The sequence below is a fragment of the Harmonia axyridis genome, chromosome 3, assembly GCF_914767665.1.
Source record: "Harmonia axyridis chromosome 3, icHarAxyr1.1, whole genome shotgun sequence".
NCBI classification, from domain to species: domain Eukaryota; kingdom Metazoa; phylum Arthropoda; class Insecta; order Coleoptera; family Coccinellidae; genus Harmonia; species Harmonia axyridis.
Window position 1 is genome coordinate 21,427,356 of NC_059503.1, and position 23,669 is coordinate 21,451,024.

A 23,669-nucleotide genomic window follows, 5' to 3' on the forward strand; every position below is an offset into this window, starting at 1 on the left:
TACCAGCATTTGAGTTGAGTACTAATAATAGTAAATACTATATCTCTGAACCATTGAAGCAGTAAGAAAGAAGAGAATAGTGAAATAATTTCACTGTCGAATCAAAATGAATCGCTTAGTTCTTAGTGCAACGGTATTAATACTTTTGGTATCAGCAGGTGAGTGAAACGACAATCAATTGGACTAATGGACCCACGTACGAATTGCCCTTTTTGAAATGAATTCAATGTTGCCATATTATCTTTGTTTTCACTTTCATCTATAAGCAACTTTACAGTTCTCCAATGATGTTTACTTACAGGGTGCTCCTGAATTGGGGGTGTAAAGTAAAATGAGAGATTCGTTGGATAATTTATAAAAAAAAAGTCCTATAAACTTTGTTATCGAGATACAGAGTGTTTTTTGTAATACGATTTTTTTTGTGATGTTTAGGTATAGCAGCTTTTCTGGATCTTTATAATAATTCGGATTTTGGATTACTGAAAAATTGTTTGATAGCAAATAAGATAAAACTAGAAGCAAAAGAAAGAAAGAAACCAAAAAGTGTAGTACTGAACCAATATTTTTTCAATGTGAAACTTGTGGTTTTCCACAAGTTTCAAGTTTTTAAAATTCAGAACTGGATCATTATTTAGACGTCAAACCAAATTTTCTTCTTACATTTTTCTAAACTACTGGTGGTCAACTAAAAAAAAGTTGCGGAGGAAAGAAGCGGGCACCCTGTAGATTTGACTTCGAAATTCGTATATTTTCACATGATGAAAACATCAAATTGTAATATCTTTGTCAAATATAAATATCTTGTTAATAGAAGGTGCTATGAGAAAAAACTTGAAAAAAAAATCAAACTTTAACACCCTGTATCTCGAAAACGAAGGGTTTGCAGGCCATATTTATAAAACATGACAGAACAATCTGTCATTTCCGTTTATATATCTCCAATTTAGGAATTCTCTGTATAATAAGGTATTTTACTCTCTCTAGAGCGGGAGTAAAGTCAAACTTTTACTCCCTTACTAAAAAGTGAAGTACTGGACCAAAGATTCTTTTCAAATTTTTATAATCTACCAGTGAAGTATCACCCTGTAGATATGCATCATTTTCCTCTGTACCTCCCAATTTAGAAACATCATGTTTATTCTATATTAGTTTCTATATTATTATTATTATTCAATCTAGCTATTATATTTTTCAGCTCTTGCTTTGAAATGCTACAAATGTGATTCGTCATCCCTCTCAGAATTCGATGATGACTGTTCTTTTGGAAGGGTTATGGATAAAGAATATTGCCCATCGAGACAAGGCTATGTATGCGCTGAATACAAGTTCAAATGTAAGAATCTTCTATTAATTTTCAAATGTCCTCAAATTTAAAAATCAGATCAGATCAGGTAATTTTATATATCAATTGCTGCCACAGTGATAGCAAAACAATAAAAAAAAAATAAATAAAATAATTTATTCGACCTTAGGTTTTGAATAAACAATAATCACAGAGACATATTATGTCTGTTGGTGTGATATCTAAAATAAATTTTGTTTATTTCATTTGATAATTAATTTACATTCTTCAAATACAAAGTACGTTTCATAATATACAATTCGATTGATTTCAGACACTGTCCTCAATGTAACCATGTACGAAACTACCCGAGGATGTGAAAAAATTATTAAAGGGAATATGTGCGAAGCAGAAAGACTGGAAGCGAAGAAATTTTTTTACGGCTTAATAAAGTTGAGGAGTTGTTACATTTGCGATAAAGATCTGTGTAATGGAGTTATAAGGAAAAGATACTAATGCTTATAATCCTAATGTGTAAGTAAAAACTCATAAGTACCGGGTTTTTCACCATAATTTGACCCCCCCTTTAACTTTGTTACTGAAAGAGGTACAAAAAAATGTTTTCTGCAAAAGTTTCACGAAATCGACTAGTGTTTTTTAAAATGATTTCAAAAAATGAAATATATACAGGGTGGGCAACATATTGATAGCAACTTCATTTCTTCAAATGGAACACCCTGTATATTTTTCTATATTTGACTAGCTCTTTTTCCCCTGATTTCGAATATATAAGATATATTTGGCCTATCTCTCTTATTCTGAGTACCACAGAGTTTCGAATTTTAAGAACCACTTGGCAATCTAAGTTATCAGTTTTCAAGTGGAAGGCTGTGATAATTCAAAATGCTCTTTTTTGAGTTATCTCGTTGGCAACGATATACGTTTCATACACAGAAAGAGGAAAAATTTGAAATACCTGTTTTCACTTTATGTGAAGAACAATAAAAATAAGAAAGCTACAAGGGGAGAATATATGGAGTTGCATCCGAATCATCCAATTCTAATTTATAGTGAAAAACGTATATCATATCGTTGCCAACGATATAACTCAAAAAAAAGCATTTTGAGTTATCGCAGCCTACCACTTGAAAACTGATTACTGAGCATGCCAGGTGGTTCTTGAAAATTTGAAACTCTGTGGTACTCAGAATAACAGAGATAGACCAAACATATGTTATATATTCGAAATCAGGGGAAAATGAACTAGTCAAATATAGAAAAATATACAGAGTGTTCCATTTGAAAAAATGAAGTTGCTATCAATATGTTGCCCACCCTGTATATATTTCATTTTTTGGAATCATTTTAAAAAACATTAGTCGATTTCGTGAAACTTTTGTAAAAAACATTTTTTTGTACCTCTTTCAGTAACAAAGTTAAAGGGGGGGTCAAATTATGGTGAAAAACCCGGTACATCACTTATATTAGTGAATTTTTCCAAAGTTGTTTATATTTGATAGAGATCTTCTGAAACATTCATCAAAATGATGTTATATAGTTATATATATATCTTTTTTGTTCTTCATCTGCATAATAAAAATGAAGCAAAAAATGACAGACTGTTAGGTCACTCCAAATTTAATTTTCAATACATATAGATGGCAGCTTGAATACATAAAATCCATCAACATTTCATTGTCGATTTCGTTTTCCTAAAACATCCTTACTGGATATATGTATTATGGCCATATACCTAAGTAGACATTCATAAAATTATGCCACAATATGATCCGAGATATGATCTGTCCAGTATACCATTTCTGGGAAGACAGGTATTTAGGATAGGATAATATTCTTATAGGTTTATGTTTCATTCGTGACATTCTAAATTTCCAAATGCCCCAATTATATTTGTAAATAAGCAATATACATTCAATAATTTGAAAGACAATTGAAAAAAACGACAAGATTGTTTAAGTTAATAGATTCAATTAATTATCACTGAAACTATTGAATGAAATTCAAACAATTCCAGATGGGACATTTGGAACCCAGGCGTTTAAAATTTTATGAATTGAAGATGAATGCTAAAACATAAACCTTTAAGAATTATTATACCTAAAAAAATATTTTCACCGAAATGGTTCATTAGATAGATGTAGGTACTATTTTTTTAATCATTTCTTCCAATTCTGTCAAAACTAAGGCTATTATAACAATCTATCATATCCTTTTTCAGGATTTTTCTAGAAATTTATTAATAAGAAGTTTCATGGAAATGGAGATTGTTGCTGCTATTTCAAGAAGAATTCAGAAGAAAACATTCGATTAGGTAGATAAGTTTCTTGATAAGCCAAATGATATTTTATTTTTATTGTTTCTTATATAAAATCATATATATACATATACATTCTTAATTCTTTTATTTCACCAGTATTGTCCAATTTAATTTAGTTCCATGCTATGCTCTTTGGTTTTTCCTAAAATTTCCATGTCAATGTTTATGTTGCCCGTTAACTGAAAGAGTCGGTGGCTTCCAGCCACCAAATGCCTTCTCGATTTCTCTAGCAACAGCCAAGCAGAGTCGATCACAATAAGGTGCTCCAACAACCTGAAATGTTGGAAGTTTTTATTGAACGCTTGTTCATTCATGCATTTGGGGCATCTAGGTAATGTATGAAAGATCATGAATATAACATTCTCTACCTAGGTATAACATTCCTAGGTATTGTTTATAGTTATTCTGATCCACTGGCAATACAAAAAAAAAATAGGACAGCATACGTCAATTGCGCTCTTGAAGAACACATATACCTATAAACAGTTCTGTCTTCAAGACCGTAATGGACTAGTTTAGTGATGTTGATAATACTATATTTGACACGATAGAATTAAAATATAGAGCAAAACTGATAAATCAGTTAAAAAATTTCGAAAATCCATCAATAAATGACTGAGAAATAAATTATTTAAATTTACGTATTTTAGCGCGGAACGTCTTTGGTCTGTGACGTCACGGCTCTTGCCTTTGATCGCTACACCATAAATTACGTTTAAATACTTAGCCGCGCCAAGGCTCTCGCGCCGTTTGTAGTTGTACAGTGTAGTTTTAACTCGAGTTTTGTTTTTATGTCACCATAATGGAAGAAGGCTTCGTGAAAGGACAAAGTGACAATTTGCCTAAAATAGATATATTCGCAGTGATGGAGTTTTTTTCTTCAAATCCATCTTATGTCAGTGCAGAAATAAAAGGAGTTAAACTTTTCAAGTAAGTATCTACTTTTGAGTTTGCTTCATAATGATTCAACTTATAACGATGATTTATTTAAAAAACGTTTCATAAACAGTTTGTAGTTGAGTACTGGTTGTTGAAGTCTATCAATGGCAAAACATATTTATGTGAGGAGTAAAAAGTAAAAAGAAATTATATGTATGTATATAGTAAGTTATTTCAGCCATCGTGTAACGAACAAAACACGACACGAACGGCACAAGTGATTGTACACCAATGAATTCGTAAGCACTCTGCGAATACCAGTCGTCTAGTGTGTGACGTCACGACACTTACACGTACTATGAAATTATTCTTCCAAGCGCAACTTCAAAGTCCCATAACTTTTTCATTTCTAGAGATATTTCAATGATTCTTCCACATTTTTGTTTCATTTTATCATTTTACTTAAATTTTCAGAATTAATCCTTAACAAAAAAATGAAAACTAGTCCATTGGCATTTGAATAAACCAGAGCTCAAAACCTTTTCATTTTTTTATAGTTCTGATGACAACACGAAATTTTACATGAAGCTTAGAATTGTTACCTCATATTTACTCGCAAAATCTTAACTAGGTCGGACCTTCGTTCAGAATTCGATATTGGGTAATTTTTCAACATTCTGAGTACGTTAAATCTCAAACCGAATTCGAAAATATCTTTTGGGATTAAATGTTTTAAAGTTTTTTCATTTTGTCTTTGGTCTCAGTCTTTGAGTTTGAGTTAAGAGAATCGGTTGTGATCTATGTAGACTTTGTACGGGATGTTAACCACTCTAGATCAACCGAGCCTTTAAACTTACTTGAATTCCTATAGGCATCCCTTCTGCTGTTTGCATAACAGGGCAATCGGTAGATGGTAATCCTAAGGCATTGAAAATACCACAATATCCATAATCGAACAGTCTTTTGTACACATCACCATGAAAACCAGCTTCCTTGCTGAAAGTGGGTATTATTAAAACACTTTCATCGTCCAGAAACTCTAAAATCTGTGTCTTAAGACTCTCCAGATCGTTGAACGTTTTCTGTTTATAAAATTCTGGTAAAGCCCAAAGCCACCATCTTAAAAGTCCATAAGCAATCGATGTGAATACTGATTGTGATTGACAACAAAAAAAACGTAATAGCTCCATATGTGCACCTTCTCCCTTTCCTTTGAATAGGTTGTCAACATTGTTCATCAAAAGCAATCTTATATAAGAGTATTCTGAAGAAAATTTGAAGAGATCACCATTAACCTAGAACGTTACCAGGATAATAATCTTTACAAGCTCGTTCACGATATATTTATATATTTATTACATTGAAAAAATATGTGTACTGTGCATCCCATTTTGGGTGAGACTGCCAGGTTTCTCGCTTGTTATTTACGATAGAGCCTTGCGGTTTTCACGTTCCTGTCCTACTTTTTCGTGAAACTCAAGTTGGTCTAATCAGATTTTGCATAACTGTTTCCATTCAAGAGATACAGGGTGATTTTGGAAATTGATACTTTTCGGACCCCTCCTTTATCTCCGAAGTTATTAGAAATAATGTTGAGGTGAAAACTACGTCTGAATCAGAATTTTGCGTAGAATCCAGTGGCGTACTCAATTTATTTTTCGGGGTATGGTTTTGAAGATTCAACACAAACCTATATTTTTTTTAATGGAACACCCTATATATCATTACTTCGTTGAATTCGTTATTTTTTTCCCTTCAAAATGATATAAGATACTATATAGGTAGGATGGTCAGAAATGTTAAAAAAACACTAAAACATCAAATAATGATGATTTTTTGTTAATGAGCAATGGATTTTCCATATTAAAAAAAGGATTCATTGGATAATTTTCATTTGTGATTTTTATTTATAGTAGAGTAAGCAAACAAATATAATACACTCATCACTAATATGAAAAACAAAACGTAGGTACCTACCTTATAGCAACAAATGAATAATAAAAAAATTTATAAACATTGCATAATATCTTACAGATTAAACTGTTCAAATTGCTGTCCATTTGCCCTAATACATATAATATACTACAGTAAAAGACATAACAGTCTCGAAGAACTTCGTGCATCAACAGAGGCAGTTTTCCAGGATTTACAAAACCGCCCTTTTATAATATTAAATGCACTCAGGCGTATTGAAAAGTTTTATCAATTATGTATTAGAGGAAAATGGACAGTAATTTTAACAGTTTAAGCTGTAAGATATCATGCAATGTTCATGAATTTTTGTATTATTTATTTGTTGCTATTAAATAGGTACCTACGTTTTGTTTTTCATGTTAGTGATGAGTGTATTATCTTTGTTTGCTTACTCTACTATTTATAAAAATCACAAATTAAAATTATCCAATTGAACCTTTTTTTCATATGAGAAATCCATTGCTAATTTACAAAAAATCATCATTATTTGATGTTTTAGTGTTTTTTCAACATTTCTGACCATTCCACCTATATAGTATCATACATCCTTTTGAAGGAAAAAAAATAACGAATTCAACGAAGTAATGATATATAGGGTGTTCCATTAAAAAAAATATAGGTTTATGTTGAATCTTCAAAACCATACCCCGAAAAAAAATTTGAGTACGCCACTGGATTCTACGCAGAATTCTGATTCAGACGTAGTTTTTACCTCAGCATTATTTCTAATAACTTCGGAGATAAAGGGGGGGTCCGAAAAGTATCAATTTCCAAAATCGCCCTGTATCTCTTGAACGGAAACAGTTATGCAAAATCTGATTAGACCAACTTGAGTTTCACGAAAAAGTAGGTCAGAAACGTGAAACCCGCAAGGCTCTATCTTAAATAACAAGCGACAAACCTGGCTGTCTCACCCAAAATGGGATGCACTGTACTTAGTTCTATAATTCTATAGTTCTTGAATTTATCCAATTGGAACTATAGATTCTAAAAACTCATAAGGACCTTTCCTAGCTACTAGCACTAGGCAGATACCAAATGCTTTCATAGTGAAATGAATACAATTTTCGTTATTTGGTTCATTTTAAAGGAGTTGTGACATTTGAAAATATTCCGACAGAAGACAATACTTTCCTCAGCATAATCATCATAAATATTTAAATGATACAAAGGATACATAAAAAGGATTTAGAGTTGCCGTCTCTGTCCCAAATCGTTATTCTGTATTTTTTTATAAATTTAAAGCAGTTATGTCTTTGGCAAGTATATTTTGGAATTGTTTTTTATAATAAAGTGCAGAAGGCATTAATATTCTTTCACAAGTTCAAAATTCAAAAACTCGTTTTTGAATGAATCAATGGTAAAATGATTCTTTTCTGTACTTCAACTGTACTTCTCTATAACTCAAAGAAATTTAATTGAAATTGAAGAAATATTTCTATAAATATCATTCAATGGTTTTTGCATGGAAAAATCTGAATTGGCAGAACAGTTTTCTGTATTACAAATTTGACAGATGATGACAGGAGAGGGGGGAGTTCCGAGTGCGTTCATTTAAATGCGTGGTCAAGAGTGCTGTGGAGAAATCAGAGTTGATTTTCTGTGATAACAAGTAGCGTTCAGCTTGTTCCCAGATTCGAAGAATTTAAACAAATGTTAGTGATATTGATATGGACGATATGGTACAAGCTAAGCTCCACTTGTAATCATAGAAAATCTACTCTAGTTTCTCCACAACACTCTTGACCACGAATTCATATGTACGCTCGTTAAAAAAATAAAATATAATCATGAAATCTGCAATATTCTCGAACAATTTTGTTCTACAGGATGAGGCAGAATAAACAGATTACATAGCAACAGAATTAGAGAAAATTGATTATCATACTCATAAGATGAACTTGGTTAGTTGGTATGTTGAAGTGATATTGCAATAGTATATTCTAAAACAAGTTGCAGAATGGGCTTCTATTCCAACACGAATGAGAAATTCGAAAACGAGCGAAGAAGCAGCGAGTTTTCGAACGCTTGAGTGTTGGAATTGCTTTCTGCAACGAGTATTAGACGATATTTTCTCTATTTCAGTCAAGGTTTGTGAAATATTGACGAAATTAAATGAAAAATTCAGATTATTCATCCTAGTGACTTTTTTATTGTATCTTGGCAGTTGGTGTGACTATTACAAAAATTGACAGATTACGGAATTTGAATATGAATCGTACGTTTCGAATTTTGAAATAATTTACAATTACGCATTAAATTCGTGAATTATGTCTGAAGAAATCGATTTAACATCACCAGAATTGGTAGAAATTGCAAATAATGTTGCAAATCATTTCACTATATCCAAATTATATTATATTGACTATTACTGACGTTTGTTGAAATTTGATAGGATTGGAAGTCAGCATAGACAACCACAAAACGAAAAATATAACTGAAAACGATGCTGTAGTGCGTTCATTACACCACTACTTTTAGAACTGTAATGAACTCATTACAACACTGAAATAGAGAAATACTATTGACTACATAATGGTACATAAAAGGAAATTTTTATAGAGAATATAACATGATTTGTGGATACCTGATACTTACTTCTTTAGCCATAGAATTCACAGTATAATTATTGAAATAGTTCACCACTTTTTCTACCGCCCTCTTTGTATCTTCGTTAGCACTGTATACAATACAATTCTTGATTTCCTTCAAATAATACACCTTCAATTTTCTCAAATCCCCCTAAAAAATGAAGATATGAAAGTTGATAGAGTCTATCATAAGACGTCATAGCAATAATGATGAAGGGCAAATAAACAGTTTTTTCCAAAATTTTTAGTGTTATCATGTGAGTATTTCAGCTGCTCGTTAACTCATTAAGAGTTAAGTTATTCACTTAATTCTGAAATAATGAACTTATTGTAAAATTTATTTTTATCACGGAAAAGTAAAATCATTCTGGTAACAAAATTGAATTTTGATGAATACAAAAACTTAAACCCTTAACCCGAAACATTAGTCTAAAAGACACAGAAAATCTGCTAATCGGGGGAACAGTGTGAGCTCCAAGTGCGTGTCGCTTTGAATATTTCCTGAACACTCAATAATAAATATACATGTACCTATACTGTGACGATTCGTGAAAAATTATTTGCACAAATCTTTTGTCTTTTCAGTAGAATACGAATTTGCAATAAAAAACAGGCGTTCCTATTGGAAATTCCAATATTGACCCCGTAGGCTCTACAAGGGGCATTAGATGGAAGAGGTTCTGGCGTAAGTGGACTTCCCCTCCAAAACCATAATCTTATTCGATACATTTTTTCGAAACATTTTTCTTTTCGAAGATTTTGACTGATTCAACTCAACAACTTGAAAAAACATCCGGTATAGCTGAGGTAATAAATTCCAAATTTATGATAAAAATAAACAATCGAGTGAAAAATAATGAGATTCTAAAGAAAAAGCTCCGAACTACTCTAGTTGAAAATCAATCTCAAAAGTGCCTGAAAATTCAAAGAACATCGGAAACGAATACTCAATTTTTTTTTCTTTATCCCCCCCCAAGGCTTATGTCTGGGTACGACACTGTCGTCCATAGCTCGAATGCTATTTGTCTGGAATGTAGAAAAAGTAGAGAGTAGAATGATTTGCCATACCTCTTTTTGAAATCAGTATAATTAATTAGACATCTCAATAATTGCTCATTTATATATAATTTTTAAAACCAATAAGATGCTTCGTCCATTATAAATAGTTTTTTTATTCGTGTTTTTCCTTTATTCCACTTTTTATTCGACCTTGTCCAATGGAACATATTTACGCTTAACAGCGTTAAGGGTTAAGGGTTAATGAGCTTTTTTTTACACACGTTCACGAGCTTTTCGACAACTATATAAAAAATGGTCGCATGCTTTTTCATTTATAATACACATCATAAACACAACAGATAGTCTAGTGGGGAATCCGTTTATTTATCCCCTCAATAGTTGATCAACCAGAGTTAAGAATATTCTGAAACTTACAGGTTGCTTTAGTTTACTTTTCATGTTAGGCTCGACCAGTAGTTCAAAGACCTCTGACAAATCAGAGGCATATCGGCTTATCGGTCCCACGTGAAAAAATTCAGGCCATTCTTCCTCCGGACAGCTAGGATAATGACCTTCTATGGATATTATTTTTGGTGATGGTTTATGTCCCCAAACACCACAGTAGTGCATAGGAATACGTAGAGATCCAGCCACATCAGAGCCAATTCCGATAACTGAGGCTGCTGCGCTCATCAGAGCTCCCTGATGACAATAGAATATTATACAGAGGTGTATAAGAAATCCCTTAATATCGGAAATAATTTTCTATTTAGGGGCATGTTGCACCTAACTAATTCGCAACTTTTCAAATGAATAACAATCAAAGTTGTATGAAAAACATTCAAAGTTGAAAAAGAATTGTGTGAGTATTCAACAAAAAGTTTTGGAGTTGTTTGCTGCATCATACCCTAATATTGCTCAAAGTATATTGTTGTGCAGCAGAATTACTTTTCACTTTGAAATTTTGACAAAATGCTAAGTGGAAGATTGCCAAGTAATTCCATGCAATAGTCCAAAGGTTAATGTTTGTTCCTATTGTTGTTGACGAGTTTATTTATGACAGTTTGACAGTAATGAAGTTGAAAATTTCAAAGCCATTAAGAATCAAGGAGAGCCTTCATTGAAATTGCACATTCAGTCTAGGATACTGAATGAAAATTGATAACATTATAATCAAAAATTCATATTGAAGGGAATTTTGAATTTTTCTTGGTATTAATAGAGGGTAGATATCAAAGTTGAATATGTTTTTATTATCTATAGATATTTAAAATACATGTTTCAACATTGATATTTTGCACGCATTCTACTCCACAGACCTTGAATAGCAATGATTAAATGCATTTTTTTTCAGTTACTTCGGATGATTATTTCTTCTATTATGAAATAAATCATTCAGACAGTGCAATTTTGGTTTATTAATTTCATTTATATCCTTTGAAATTGTTCGAGAAAAAAAATCTTTTACTTGCTACACTATCTATGTTTAATTATGTTATGTTGAATTTAAAATTTAAATAGCTCCTTCTGGGTGTTGCAGTTTCTTTGTCAGTTAGTATATTTTTCAATTCTCCTCAACGACCTAATCAACCATCCAATAAACTTGGTCATTAAATTTTCAATGCTCCTAGAGAATCAACTCTGAAAAACAAGTAAAAAGACAAGAAATTTTCTAAAAATAGTATAATTATACTATTTTATGCGAGATTTTATATATTAAATGACCATTATGAACATCGATTCTGAAGGTTATTTTTTTATGAAAGTATGGTGAGAATTCTGATTCATATTAATGTTTACAACTGTTTTTGATTTATAAATCAGTCGCAAGCATTATTTGTACTTTGTATTCAAGATTTTCATGTAAAGGTCCTCCACACTCTAATGTTAGCTACTGATATCTGCATCAGTAAAAAAAAACATTTATTCTAACTACTTATTCATTCAGCATAACGTCTCAGTAGCTTCCGGAGTTAAGAGTTTTCTCTGTTCTATTCTTATCTTTTACATCTAAACAAATTTAAAACGTATAAAACAAAATCTCTCAGAGGATAGACTGAAAAGAACTTTCAAATAAGATTCGGAATGTTTAACGTTTATAATGGCATAGCCCATAAATGTATCTATATTTCTCATACGATCAAAAACTAATATTACTAATTGACTGGAAACGACGAAAAACACTGGGTAAAGTGTGGATTACTCAAAACGTGTTGTTCTCAGTACCTACTCATCTACTCATCTTTCGATTTGATGGTGGTCATTTACTCATTTCTTATACTCAAGTTGAGGTAACCACAGATTAAACCACAGAATCTTCATTAGCGTTTAACGAACATTTCGATCACGATGTCCATGATTGAATTACTTTTAGTTTTTGAAGATGACAACAACGTTGTCAAAGTGTTGGTTAAACGCTTACGTATTATTTACCTCACCTCCTGAGGAACCACCAACGGTTTTTCTTGTATCGTAGGGATTGTTGGTTGTTCCTATAAGTTTGTTTGTGGTTTCCCAGTTGAGACAAAATTCTGGAGTGTTTGAAACCAATAAAGGAATTGCTCCAGCATCTATCAGTTTTTGTACAGTGGCAGCATTATTCAAGGCTTCTTTCTGCTTCATTTTTACTCCACAGGAATGATCCAATCCTCGTACTGCAAGACTTCCTTGAAAATTCGAAAAAAATCAATTAGAATTTTTATTTCATAAGAATTCAAATAACACCTAAGATTAAAACTTGAATGACTCTAAACAAGAAAAATTTATGATGAACGAGAAAATATTCGAAAAAGATGTGAAAACATAAATGTGTAATCTTTCTATTCTCCTATATTAACTTACTGAATTCAACTCAAAAAATTAAAAGATGTGATTACCTTTTACAGTGAAAGGAACTCCCAGCAAGGGATATTTTTTCTTCAACTCCTTCACCGAGGAAAAACTATTCAAAGTGTGTTCTACATCCTTTGCTTCTTCCAGAGCTTGTTCAAATCTGTCTTCTATCACAGCATTCAACAAGGGGTTTACTTCAGAAATTCTTTCAATATATGATCTTACTACAGTCTCACTAGAAAGCTTATAAAAAAGATTTAATTCTAGATTTTTTTTTAATTGAAGCACGATGAATATTCATTATTTACAGGACTTTATCAAGAGATGAAAAAGCGAACAAAATGAATATCGATATCTAATTGTTGTCTAGATATTGATATCGATATCTAAGGCTCGGTTCACTCTAGCTAGAAAGTAATCGCGATGTGATAATTTTCAATCATCTTAGGCAGAAATATCCGACAGCTATCGGCATCCAGTGTTTCTTTCAGGTATGTTTCCGGGTTGTCAGTGCTCGCAGGAGCTGAGCAGGTGCCACGCGGAGGATAATTGAAGACACGTATATTCAGCTAAATCGTTCTACTTCACGAACAAAAAATTCAAAGTGATGATTAAGAGAGCAATTTCTTCAAGTTAATATCTTTCCAAAAATTTCGGATTCTTTGCCCCTCCGGAATTCACCCTTTGGAGAAAATTTTATCAAAAAGCACTGTCAGCATCCCATGTACATTGCATTTTCACTCCCAATTTTTTTCTGCCTAATCTGGATTGAAAACTATCACAGCGTCCAGGTTATTTTGCAGCTCATGTGCATCAAGATCCTGCAGCCAGACCTTAAGACTTATATTTGATTAACAAAATGTGTGGTATTCAGTATTTTTTGTGAGTATGTGCTATTAAGTTATAAACTCCTACAAATTTGACCTATGGGCCAATTCAGGGGAATCCGATGCTAAAAGTATATAAAACAACATTGTTAACCTTTCTTAAGTTTCCTCAATAAGACCCGGGCCCAAGAAGTAAAAACAGTTTTCTTTCCAAAATCTACATAATTTTTCAACATAGTCACCTTTAAAAGTGATGAGTACCTGTATTCTTTTTAATAGGTATCTGTTCTATTGAAGATTCGTCTTTGCTTTCATTAAACCCGAAGAATGCATTTTTTTGAGGTCTACAAAAAGCAACTGAGATCAGATCTGGGGAATAAACTAGATGGTCAAGCAGTTGAAAATGCATTTCGTTCAATTTGAATATGGTTTTAATCGATATGTACGAGGGGTATTGTCAATATGCGAAACTCCTTTTTATCCATTTTTCAAACAACAACGAATGTAGCGGCACTGAACCTTCAATATCTGTTTAATACAGGATATCTATCTTTGTGTGAGGAGAGAGCCAACTGAGCAGCTTAGCTGTCCCATGATCGACTCACTTCGTTAATCAATTAAGTAGTTTATATCTACTTTATTTTTATGAGGAAAAAAACGTTCGGAGATGCGGTTGATGCAAAACTTCAAAATCATATAAATCATCAGAGCTCTATAAAACGTTTAATATACCTTTAACACCTGATACCTTTGAAAATGTCAACAACTTAAACTAGCAGGCACCTTCGTAGTATTCACTAAATCTAGAGCGAAATATTTTCTTAATCAGAAAATAAGTGACCTGGGCTCTTGCTTTGTGAAAGGGTGACGAAATTTGATTACTTCAATCGATAAAATATAATATGATCACACATACCTCTCTGTTCCTAATTTTTTCAGCCAAGATGGTAGCAGGTAGGAGGAGAATGTCATTCGTTACGGGGGGACAAATTTTTCGTTTATAAAATAACCTTATTATGTTCAATGGTATAAAAGCCACCCAAATAATTTTCAGAATAATGAAAATTACAGCTTTGAGGCAGTAAGCAGCAAACATTGTTTTTCCTGGAAAAAAAATCAATAGTCAACTGAATTTTCATTGAAATAGAAAAGCTCAGAGCTTATACAGAATCCATATTCTAAACATAAATATATCACACTATGACATAATTTGAACTAAAACTACAAGATTTTATTTTTAACCAATTTAGAAAGGAAATTTTTTCGGCAATTTTTTTTCATTGAGAAAGAGAGTATAATAAACGTGTTTAATGAATGTATATAAATTATTTATTTATACTACAATGTATCAGTGTACCACAAAATGGAAGATTTAAAAAAACCACTCACTGATGTCGTTGTCAGTTAATTTATCCAGAGGAATGAAGGAACCATTTCATACTTTTCGATTCTGTTTTCATATTCGTGTTAGGTATAAAAAAAAGTGAATTCTGACAATTTTCACACTTCTGTGAGACACCATTGTTCTCATTTTCAGTTTTCATTATTACCTATATATTTCTAGGTTTTTTAATAACTTTCTTTCTAGCGTATTTTTAGATAATACTTTCTTGATAGAGGATCTGCATTATAATAGATAGATAAATCATAATGTACCATAATTTTTACGCAACTGCTTAAAATAACAAGCATTTTAAGAGGATGAAAGAATCATCGGCAGAATTCAACAAATACCCCCTTTACACTTTTTAAATAAATTTTTCACAAGTTTTTGTTCAGAGAGGCATTTGAACTCTTTACATTTCTATTTGTTCCTAGATGTATTCAAATATCAACAACAGTATTGGGAAACATGGAAGTAGATATAATTCATGAATTAACCTAGGTTTAATATAATTACTATAATTCTATGAGTTCTTATCGCATACTTTGAATGATAAGTTTCTCAACGAGGTATATAAATGATTTTTTATCGCAATAATCATATTTCAATGAAGAACAAACAAAAAATAATAGGAATAAGTGTTTTTTTTCCACTGGTATACGATTTGTATTCTTATATTACGAGATCAACCTACAATAACACCTTCATCTGATCCAATTCAGATTTTATTGTTTTCACTTGATTTATTGTGCCTGTATCAACAATTCAATGGAAGCTTGAAATTAATTCTGATTTTATAATTCATATCGACCTTCTTATTGTGATGAATTTCGATCTGATTCAATAGGATTTTTCAAGACATAAAAATTTCTGGTAGGAGCAATTATTAAAAGTGGTATGTCTTATCCAGCACTTGTATCTGAAAAACTGGATTTTCATTTTGAATTGTAATTATGAAATTATCCTTGATTATGAATCCATAATTTTTACTTTTTCTACCGTAACAAGCGTATAAAATTTTTTTATGAACAACTCACATCAAACCAATAAACAATTTTAATGGTGTGTATCTATGCTTGGTTTTTAAGAATCTTTGATATTCCCCTTAGTAAAACATCAATATACAATCAACAAATTAAAAAAAATAATGACTTGACGTCATTGAATTGAGATTTGATTTAAATTTACGAAATCTCAACTCAGGGAAAAACTCGTATGTTGTTAATGTTTTTTAATAATTTTGAGGACATTATCGACCCAATTCAGCATGAAGCTTAATATTGTTATTTTACAAATGCATGCAAAATTTCAAATCGAACGGATTCACTGTTACGGCAATATTGAGTATTTCTTTTCCAATATTCTTTTTGAATTTTCTCTGATTCTGATCTGGAAGAAATTTCGCACTAACTCCAAATTGTTTTGTATATTTACACTTAAATCCTCAGTTGTGGTCACGGAAATATTGGGTACTTAATGTTTTTTTTCGAATGATCTCTGATTCAATTTTGCATTGAGCTGTAAATTGTTATTTCACATCTAAATACAAATTCTGATCAAATTAGTAGTTTTCAATGGTTGGAAAAACAAAATTCAAAGTTTTTAGGTCTTTCCGATTGAAATTACCTTATTTTTGAAAAGACGGGCAGAATCGAATTTGAGTAAGGATTCGTTTTCATTGATTGAACCTCATCCTTCAAGCCAAAAATTCTAAAATTACAGATGAGGTTAAGTGAAATGGAATCAGCTTGTATTGTATAACACTAAAAGATAAAGGTACTAAATTTTATTATTATTATTGTTTGGAAAAAGAATAACAAATCCTTTAAGGTTCAAAATTGTAAATTTAGGGAATTTTTGCTAATAATGAAAAAAGTTTTTTTGGAAGGTGCAACAGCAGATACGATGATAGTTTAGTAAAACATTTCGTTCATTCAAACAGAATTGAACACGAACAAAAACTGAAGTTTTCGGATTCATTTTTCTCAGTTAGGGATATTCTTTGATCGAGAAAAAAAAAGAACTCTTGTAAAATTTGCAATGTTATTTCATGATAAGAAAATGAATATTCAATAACTGAATGGAAAATTGTCGGTTACATTTTTTTTCTGTATGTGATTTTTCTAAAAATAAGTAAGGTAACTCATTTTAAATACCAATAGTTTTTCGAAAAGTTATCGAATTACATTTGCGATTTATATCTCCAAAAGATCGATCCAGAAATTCACCTTTCATGAACACAAATTTTCTTGACATTGATAAAAACCTAAGTTTTTATAAACAAACAAAACTGTGTACCTACCGCGAATTGTACTGAAGAGTGAAAAGACTGTAGGAACTATTATCACACTTTTATCGGCACGAGGGGAATTGTTCAGTTATTCAATATTTTAAGCACACTGAGAAACGAATAATTAATGTTGCACCAAAACATCGTCAGTTCACAATGTTTCGTAGAGAGTGAAGCGCCAGTATGTACATTTTATGAACATAACAATCTCATTGATTCATTTCGAATGGTACCATCCGATGCAACCATCGTCGTCTGACAGACACATGGTGGAGTTCAGTAATCCGTGTTTCAGAAGTTCAAGGTTGTATGGTGATAGAGACTAGATTAATTTTTTTACCTCGGTACTTCACGATTGGTTTGTAATTTTTATCAAATTTTCGTAAGAACAATAATTGATTATAAATGATGAACTGACCTTGCAGCCTGCAGATAACAAAAATGTTCTGTTCCACCAGATAATTTTATTCAAATTCAGGAATTTCATTGCTAGATATTGCTCTCGAAAATATTTTCTCATACTTTCCTAAATTGGAGGTACAAACGAAAATAAAAGATTGCTTATATAACTTCAAAAAGAAATTCTATTTATGGGCCCGCGAACAATTTGTTACTTGTAGTCCTCCTTTTTTTGCGATACTTATAGGGGTTTATCGAATCTTCATGAATCATTGCTACAAATTGAGAAAATAAGCACCGAAAAGTATAATTCATTCATTCATCACAACTTCTAACTGGAAATTTATGATAATTTGGATTTTCCTGAGATTTTCCTTTCGAGAGAATTGCTTGAAATTTTGTTCCTAAAAATGGGTAGCAGATACGACAAAACTGCAGAAAACCAAAAATTTCAGTGCTGGATCAAAGTTTATTTTCACGTCTTTTAAACTACCAGTGGTCAACCAAAAAAAAAAGTTCTGGATGAGAGAAACAAACACTTTTCTAAGAAAAAAAATAGCACCTTTTAGATTTGCAATCGAAATTGTCATATCGCGTGATGTACCAAAACTCGAAATTGGCCAAATTTCAGTTAAATATTTTGTGAGGGTGTGGATCTCTCATGCAGATGTTATGAGAAAAAAACTTGGAAAAAACATCAAACTTAAACACCCTGTATCTCGAGAACAAAGCGTTTGTGGACATATGTTTATAAGATTTTTTTCTTGGAATTATCGGAAGAATCTCCCATTTTTGTTTGTACCTCCAATTTAGTAACACCCTGTATAGAGCGTAACTCAAACTTATAACCATCAAATGTTCAGGACATATTTTTTTAGGTAAAACTAATATAACAATTATTTTCTTCAAGCATGTTTTCTAACTTCATCAAATTCATCAGTAAATATCAGTTTTTTATTATTTACCCAAAAATTTATTTGCCTCATCTTGAAGGAACATATTCACAGGAAATGCGATTGATTCCTTTCACAAACACGTATGACAATAGTAAATTAAGTGGAGGTTTGTGAGCTTCAAGCTTTATTGATCAAGATGATAGTATTTTTGAAAATGTATTCGAATAGTTCATAGTACCTACATTCCCACTTAATAGGAACAACATAAATTTCCTAAAAAGATCTTGTAAATGTCTCTGAGGTAAGGCTATTATAGAATTCAGTGAATACCATAAAACTACTTCTTTCGTTTCAGGTGTCATCAGATTGTCATTAATTACTTTCATGAGAAGAAATGATTGCGGAGAATTTCCTCCAACTAACTAGCTCATCAGCTATAATAATATTTTAAAGCATAATTCAAAACCTATTGATCAGTGATAATCTATATATTAAACTCTGAAATATTTGGCTTGTCTGCTATGAGTTCTTGTGGAATATTTTGAATTACCTTATGTGAATAAATATTCAATTCCAATCTTGTCCCGGAAATTTTTAGTGGAATCAATGTAGGTATACTTCTACTCCACTTGATTTCCTTGAAAAAACGAGAACTTCTGGAAAGCTGTTCATGGTCATAAACATAACTAAATAATATTGCTCACATTTTGTGGTCCAATGATTATTCTCATATTTTTTCTTGAAAGAAACCACATATCTATCGCAATTCATATAAATAAATCGCATCAAATTCCATGAAAACAAAGAAGTCTACTTGAATGAGAGGTAATTTAAAATAGCTCTTCAAAAATTCAAATAAGTAATAAGGATATTTAAAGAATCCATTTCAGCGGAAAAAGCTCCAAATATTTTATGAACTCTGATTACAATAACAAAGATGTAAATTGGGAATTCTTTATTTTGAATTTTCAATCTGTGGATGTTGAAGACAATTCACAAGTTTCACACACGATTATTGTTTAAACCTCGGTTAGGATAAACTGTCCTTGTTAATAATTTGAGTACCATGAAATAATAAGGAATTGAATATAGGGAAATTTCAATATGGAGTAATTCATTCGAAAATTTGAATGAACTTTTCTTCATTTTTTCGAGCCTATTAGAAAAGGGTCTCTATGAATTTCTGATTTTTCTTTGAACATTCATACAGGGTCATGGTACACCCCCCTTATCTCCGTTAGTTTTGAAGGTAATTGGTTGATATTTGGGATATCCCATATACATAATAAGCGACACTTTTTGATCTACAAATGATTTTTTTTCACTTCCTGTTTCGCCGGAAGTGATTTCAACTTTCGATTTTTAAACGGAACACCCGGTATATCATTACATTTTTGAAATCTGCATATTTTTCTGAATCCAATGATACCACATAGGTAACATTTCAAACGTCAAAATTTTTTATAATTAAATTTTTAGTTTTCCATTTGAGTGTGCCATGATTATTATTCCAATTGACCCGTCTAATACTAGAAAAATCGAAATCCTGTCAAAAACACTAAATTGCGTTTTTTATGAGCAAATAAAGTTCATTGTAATCGTTTTTGGGGTACAACTCAATTTTTTCAGATGGAACCATATTGGTACCGTGGTACCCTTTATTAGTACTTTTAATGAGGAATTTATCCATACATGTTAATAAAATGTGCTTTCAATAAAATCAAAATTACATAAATAGCTATTATTACAACTAGGGAAATATGAATAGTATATTTCCCGAGGTTGTCAAAGTTACATCCCGAGGGCGGAGCCCGAGGGATGTATAGACAACCGAGGGAAATGTATTCATATTTCCCGTGGTGTAATCAATAGTTTTTTTCTGATTGAAACAATCTGATAAGGAAAAATTATTATTAGATTGTATATTTTTGTAATAATTAAATTTTTAACGTTGCTATGGGCCATGTTTCTGAGAATCTTGGTTGACTGGTTTCATTTTGACGTCTTGTCAAAAATAAAATTAATGAAAAAATGTCGAACTACGTCGAAACTCAAGCGGCAAAGGCCCGTGAATCTTTGGTTCCAGCCAAATCTCAAGCTGCCTACAGTAAAGAGTACGAATGCTTTCAGGAGTGGAAAAGAAAAAAATTGGTGGACGGTGTGAGCGATAGTATTTTGTTAGCATATTTCCAAGATTTGGTATGTTGCTCTGATTCTTGTTATTCTTGATGTATGATTAATTCATTCGATCCCCAGTCCCAGAAATATTCTCCAAACACGTTATGGCCGAAACTATCGATGTTAAGATCAATGCTACATTTGAAGGAAAAAACTGATGTCAAATTATTCGATGAAGTCGAAGCATTTGTTAAGAACAAAAATAAAGGATACGTTCCTAAAAAATCATCAGTGTTGTCCCGGGAGCAGCTCAAGACATTCTTGAGTGAAGCTCCTAATGACGTTTTTTTGATGTATAAGGTAAAAGTTTCATTTTGATTTCCTCTGTTGATAAGATTTTTACATTCATAATTTTGAAGGTTGTTTTAATAATGGAAATCTTTGGCGCCTGCAGAACACGAGAGTTGGTGAATATGCTATCTTCAGATATCGAAGATCGTGGTTCGGTAATCATAATCAAAGTCTCAAAGACTAAGAATGATATAAACAGAATATTCACTATAATTGATGAAGAAGATCTGGGTGCTGCTCGTTTGGTGAGGGAGTATTCAGCGTTGCGCCCGCAAGGCGTTCTTAGGTTCTTCGTAGCTTATAGGAATAAGAAGTGTACTCTTCAGCCTGTCGGCAAAAATACCTTCGGAAAAATTCCGAGTAAGGTTGCTGAATGGTTGGGTTTAGATAATCCGAAAACCTATACAGGTCATTGTGGAAGACGAACATCCGCGACATTGGTTGCCGATGCGGGAGCCTCAATGACAACACTCAAGAGACATGGTGGTTGGAAAAGTTCGTCTGTTGCAGAAGGCTATCTGGCGGACAGTATGCTGCACAAAAATAAGGTAGCGAAGATGATAGCAGGTGTGGAGGGTGAGCCATCTGCAGCATCACAATCTTTGAAGACCGTTTTGGGAGAATCGTCCGAGACTGCTGCTGCAAGGAATGTTCTCAAGAAAACTGTAGTCTCGTCGTCGAATAATTATGAACAAGATATTTCTTCTTCCTTTGTATCTGGTGGAAATACTTTTAGTGGAAATTTCAACAATTGCAGTTTCCATTTTGTTACTAAATAAAGAAATAGTTTCATATTTCCCTAGGGAAATATGAACTGACGTTTCATATTTCCCTTGGGAAATATGAGTGTGTTATGACACATGGTAACTAAGGCGATATAGCTCAATATTGGTTCGATCAGAAAAAAACAAAATAATTGTATTTTCTTATTTTCTTTTAGCTGTTATTTTGATTGTATTGATGGCACAGTTTATCACCAGGTATGGATAAATTCCTCATTAATAGTACTAATAAATAGTACCACGGTACCAATATGGTTCCAAATGAAAAATGTAATATTATACAGGGTATTCCATTTAAAAATCGAAATTCGAAAAAATAATCATTTGTAGATCAAAAAGTGTCGCTTATTATGTATATGGGATATCCCAAATTTCAATCCATTACTTTCAAAACTAACGGAGATAAGGGGGGTGTACCATGATCCTGTTACACCCGGTATATAAGAGTTTTGAACTAGCGAAATCATTGTGACACATCAATCAATCATTATTATTATAATGATAAACCTTTGGAATATTTGAAAAGTTCTAGTTTTACGTTTAGTTTTGGAATTTGTAGAATCCAAAAATCGAATAAAAAATCCATTCAGGCTTTTTTCGGAAAATGTCATTTACAAGAAACTTGGTTCATAAATTACAATTGCTATATCGCATTGATCCTCTAAGCTCGAGATAAGGATAAGGATATATTAATTATGAAGTATAAAAATCGAGGGAATACAACAAATTATTTCTCGAAAACTTAACACAATTAAGGAATTCAGAATATGTAATGATGATTCCTAATATAAAATAATTCACCGAAAAGATAGATTATAGATTCAGAGTTGCGAATTTCTGTCATTTTCATTTTATTCGTTAATATTTTTATTATTATTTTAATTGAAATTAATTCAAGATATTTTGCGTTGAATGAGTAAATACTAAACTATGGTCTTTCATAGTAGGAATCCACAATAAAACTTCTTCAACTTTCACACACTCCAGGTCATGTTTCGAAGTACAATAGGAATTAATTTAAATGAGTAATACTCAAAAAGTGTTTATTCAATTGAAAATTTGAGCTTTGTTGCAAGCATGGTAAAAACATTTCAGGTTCTCTGTCTATACAGTAACGTGATTTCTTCGGAAAAAATTAAGTATTTACTTATATTTGGAACAATCGAGGACTTCTAGGTTGAAAATTTTCTATTTCTTGTGTTTTTTATACAATGATTGGGATAAGACAGGAATTATTTTTGAATAGCGCATCCACCAAATTAAACCTATACAAAATCGAATTACTCATTACATGAAATGTATCGAAAAATAATCAAAATTATGAAATAAGATTTTGCACCATAATATTTTTGACTTGCAAACCCAAACAGCCCTAAATGAATAATGTAATACTCACGATTTACTACTTGTGTACCCTAAGCGTTAGTATTTAGGGTTGCCTATAGCAAAGGCGTAAATTATTGTCAGTAATTTGCTTCAATACATCACGATTCTCATTCCAAAAGTAGTTATTAATTTTCATACATATGTATAATGTATGTATCATTTCTATTATACGTGCAGTTAACTAATACTCATACTCACATTTGATATAGTTGTATCAAAAAGAATCAAACACTATTGATTATAGGTTCTACAATCTACAAGTCTTCAATATCAATTTAGATGATATTGTGAGTACCTATCTAAGTATTGATATCAACTTACAATGTCTAATCAGAACATCT

General features: G+C 31.7%; 2 protein-coding genes across 5 annotated transcripts; one reads left to right on the forward strand and one right to left on the reverse strand.

Annotated features, from left to right (window-relative positions):
* Positions 1–3,695, forward strand: LOC123675626. The gene is made up of 4 exons (XM_045611062.1): positions 1–158; positions 1,196–1,333; positions 1,617–1,816; positions 3,522–3,695. The coding sequence occupies exons 1-3, from the start codon at positions 107–109 to the stop codon at positions 1,796–1,798; spliced, it is 372 nt and encodes a 123-aa protein (XP_045467018.1). The 5' UTR covers positions 1–106; the 3' UTR covers positions 1,799–1,816; positions 3,522–3,695.
* LOC123675625 (fatty-acid amide hydrolase 2-A-like) lies at positions 3,641–23,669 on the reverse strand. 4 transcript variants are annotated; one of them, XM_045611060.1, is made up of 8 exons: positions 23,527–23,669; positions 14,639–14,826; positions 12,940–13,138; positions 12,497–12,729; positions 10,499–10,765; positions 9,072–9,215; positions 5,357–5,794; positions 3,641–3,893 (listed from the first exon to the last, which is right to left on the reverse strand). In XM_045611060.1, exons 2-8 carry the CDS (start codon positions 14,816–14,818, stop codon positions 3,777–3,779), a joined length of 1,578 nt encoding a protein of 525 aa, XP_045467016.1. In that variant the 5' UTR covers positions 14,819–14,826; positions 23,527–23,669; the 3' UTR covers positions 3,641–3,776. The 4 variants fall into 4 exon arrangements, with proteins under 4 accessions (XP_045467016.1, XP_045467017.1, XP_045467015.1 ...); XM_045611061.1 differs by lacking the exon at positions 23,527–23,669 and adding an exon at positions 23,339–23,486; XM_045611059.1 differs by lacking the exon at positions 23,527–23,669 and adding an exon at positions 17,409–17,601.

What these genes read in the sequence shown, in the direction of transcription:
- LOC123675626 (XM_045611062.1), top strand. Translation starts at nt 107, where the DNA reads ATGAATCGCTTAGTTCTTAGTGCAACGGTATTAATACTTTTGGTATCA. An exon ending in AATACTTTTGGTATCAGCAG is followed by an intron (nt 159 to 1,195) that starts GTGAGTGAAACG and finishes TATATTTTTCAG; the next exon opens with CTCTTGCTTTGAAATGCTAC. An exon ending in CGCTGAATACAAGTTCAAAT is followed by an intron (nt 1,334 to 1,616) that starts GTAAGAATCTTC and finishes GATTGATTTCAG; the next exon opens with ACACTGTCCTCAATGTAACC.
- LOC123675625 (XM_045611057.1), bottom strand. Translation starts at nt 17,362, where the DNA reads ATGTCAAGAAAATTTGTGTTCATGAAAGGTGAATTTCTGGATCGATCT. An exon ending in AACTTTTCGAAAAACTATTG is followed by an intron (nt 14,827 to 17,262) that starts GTATTTAAAATG and finishes TTTTTTTTCCAG; the next exon opens with GAAAAACAATGTTTGCTGCT. An exon ending in AGTTCCTTTCACTGTAAAAG is followed by an intron (nt 12,730 to 12,939) that starts GTAATCACATCT and finishes CGAATTTTCAAG; the next exon opens with GAAGTCTTGCAGTACGAGGA.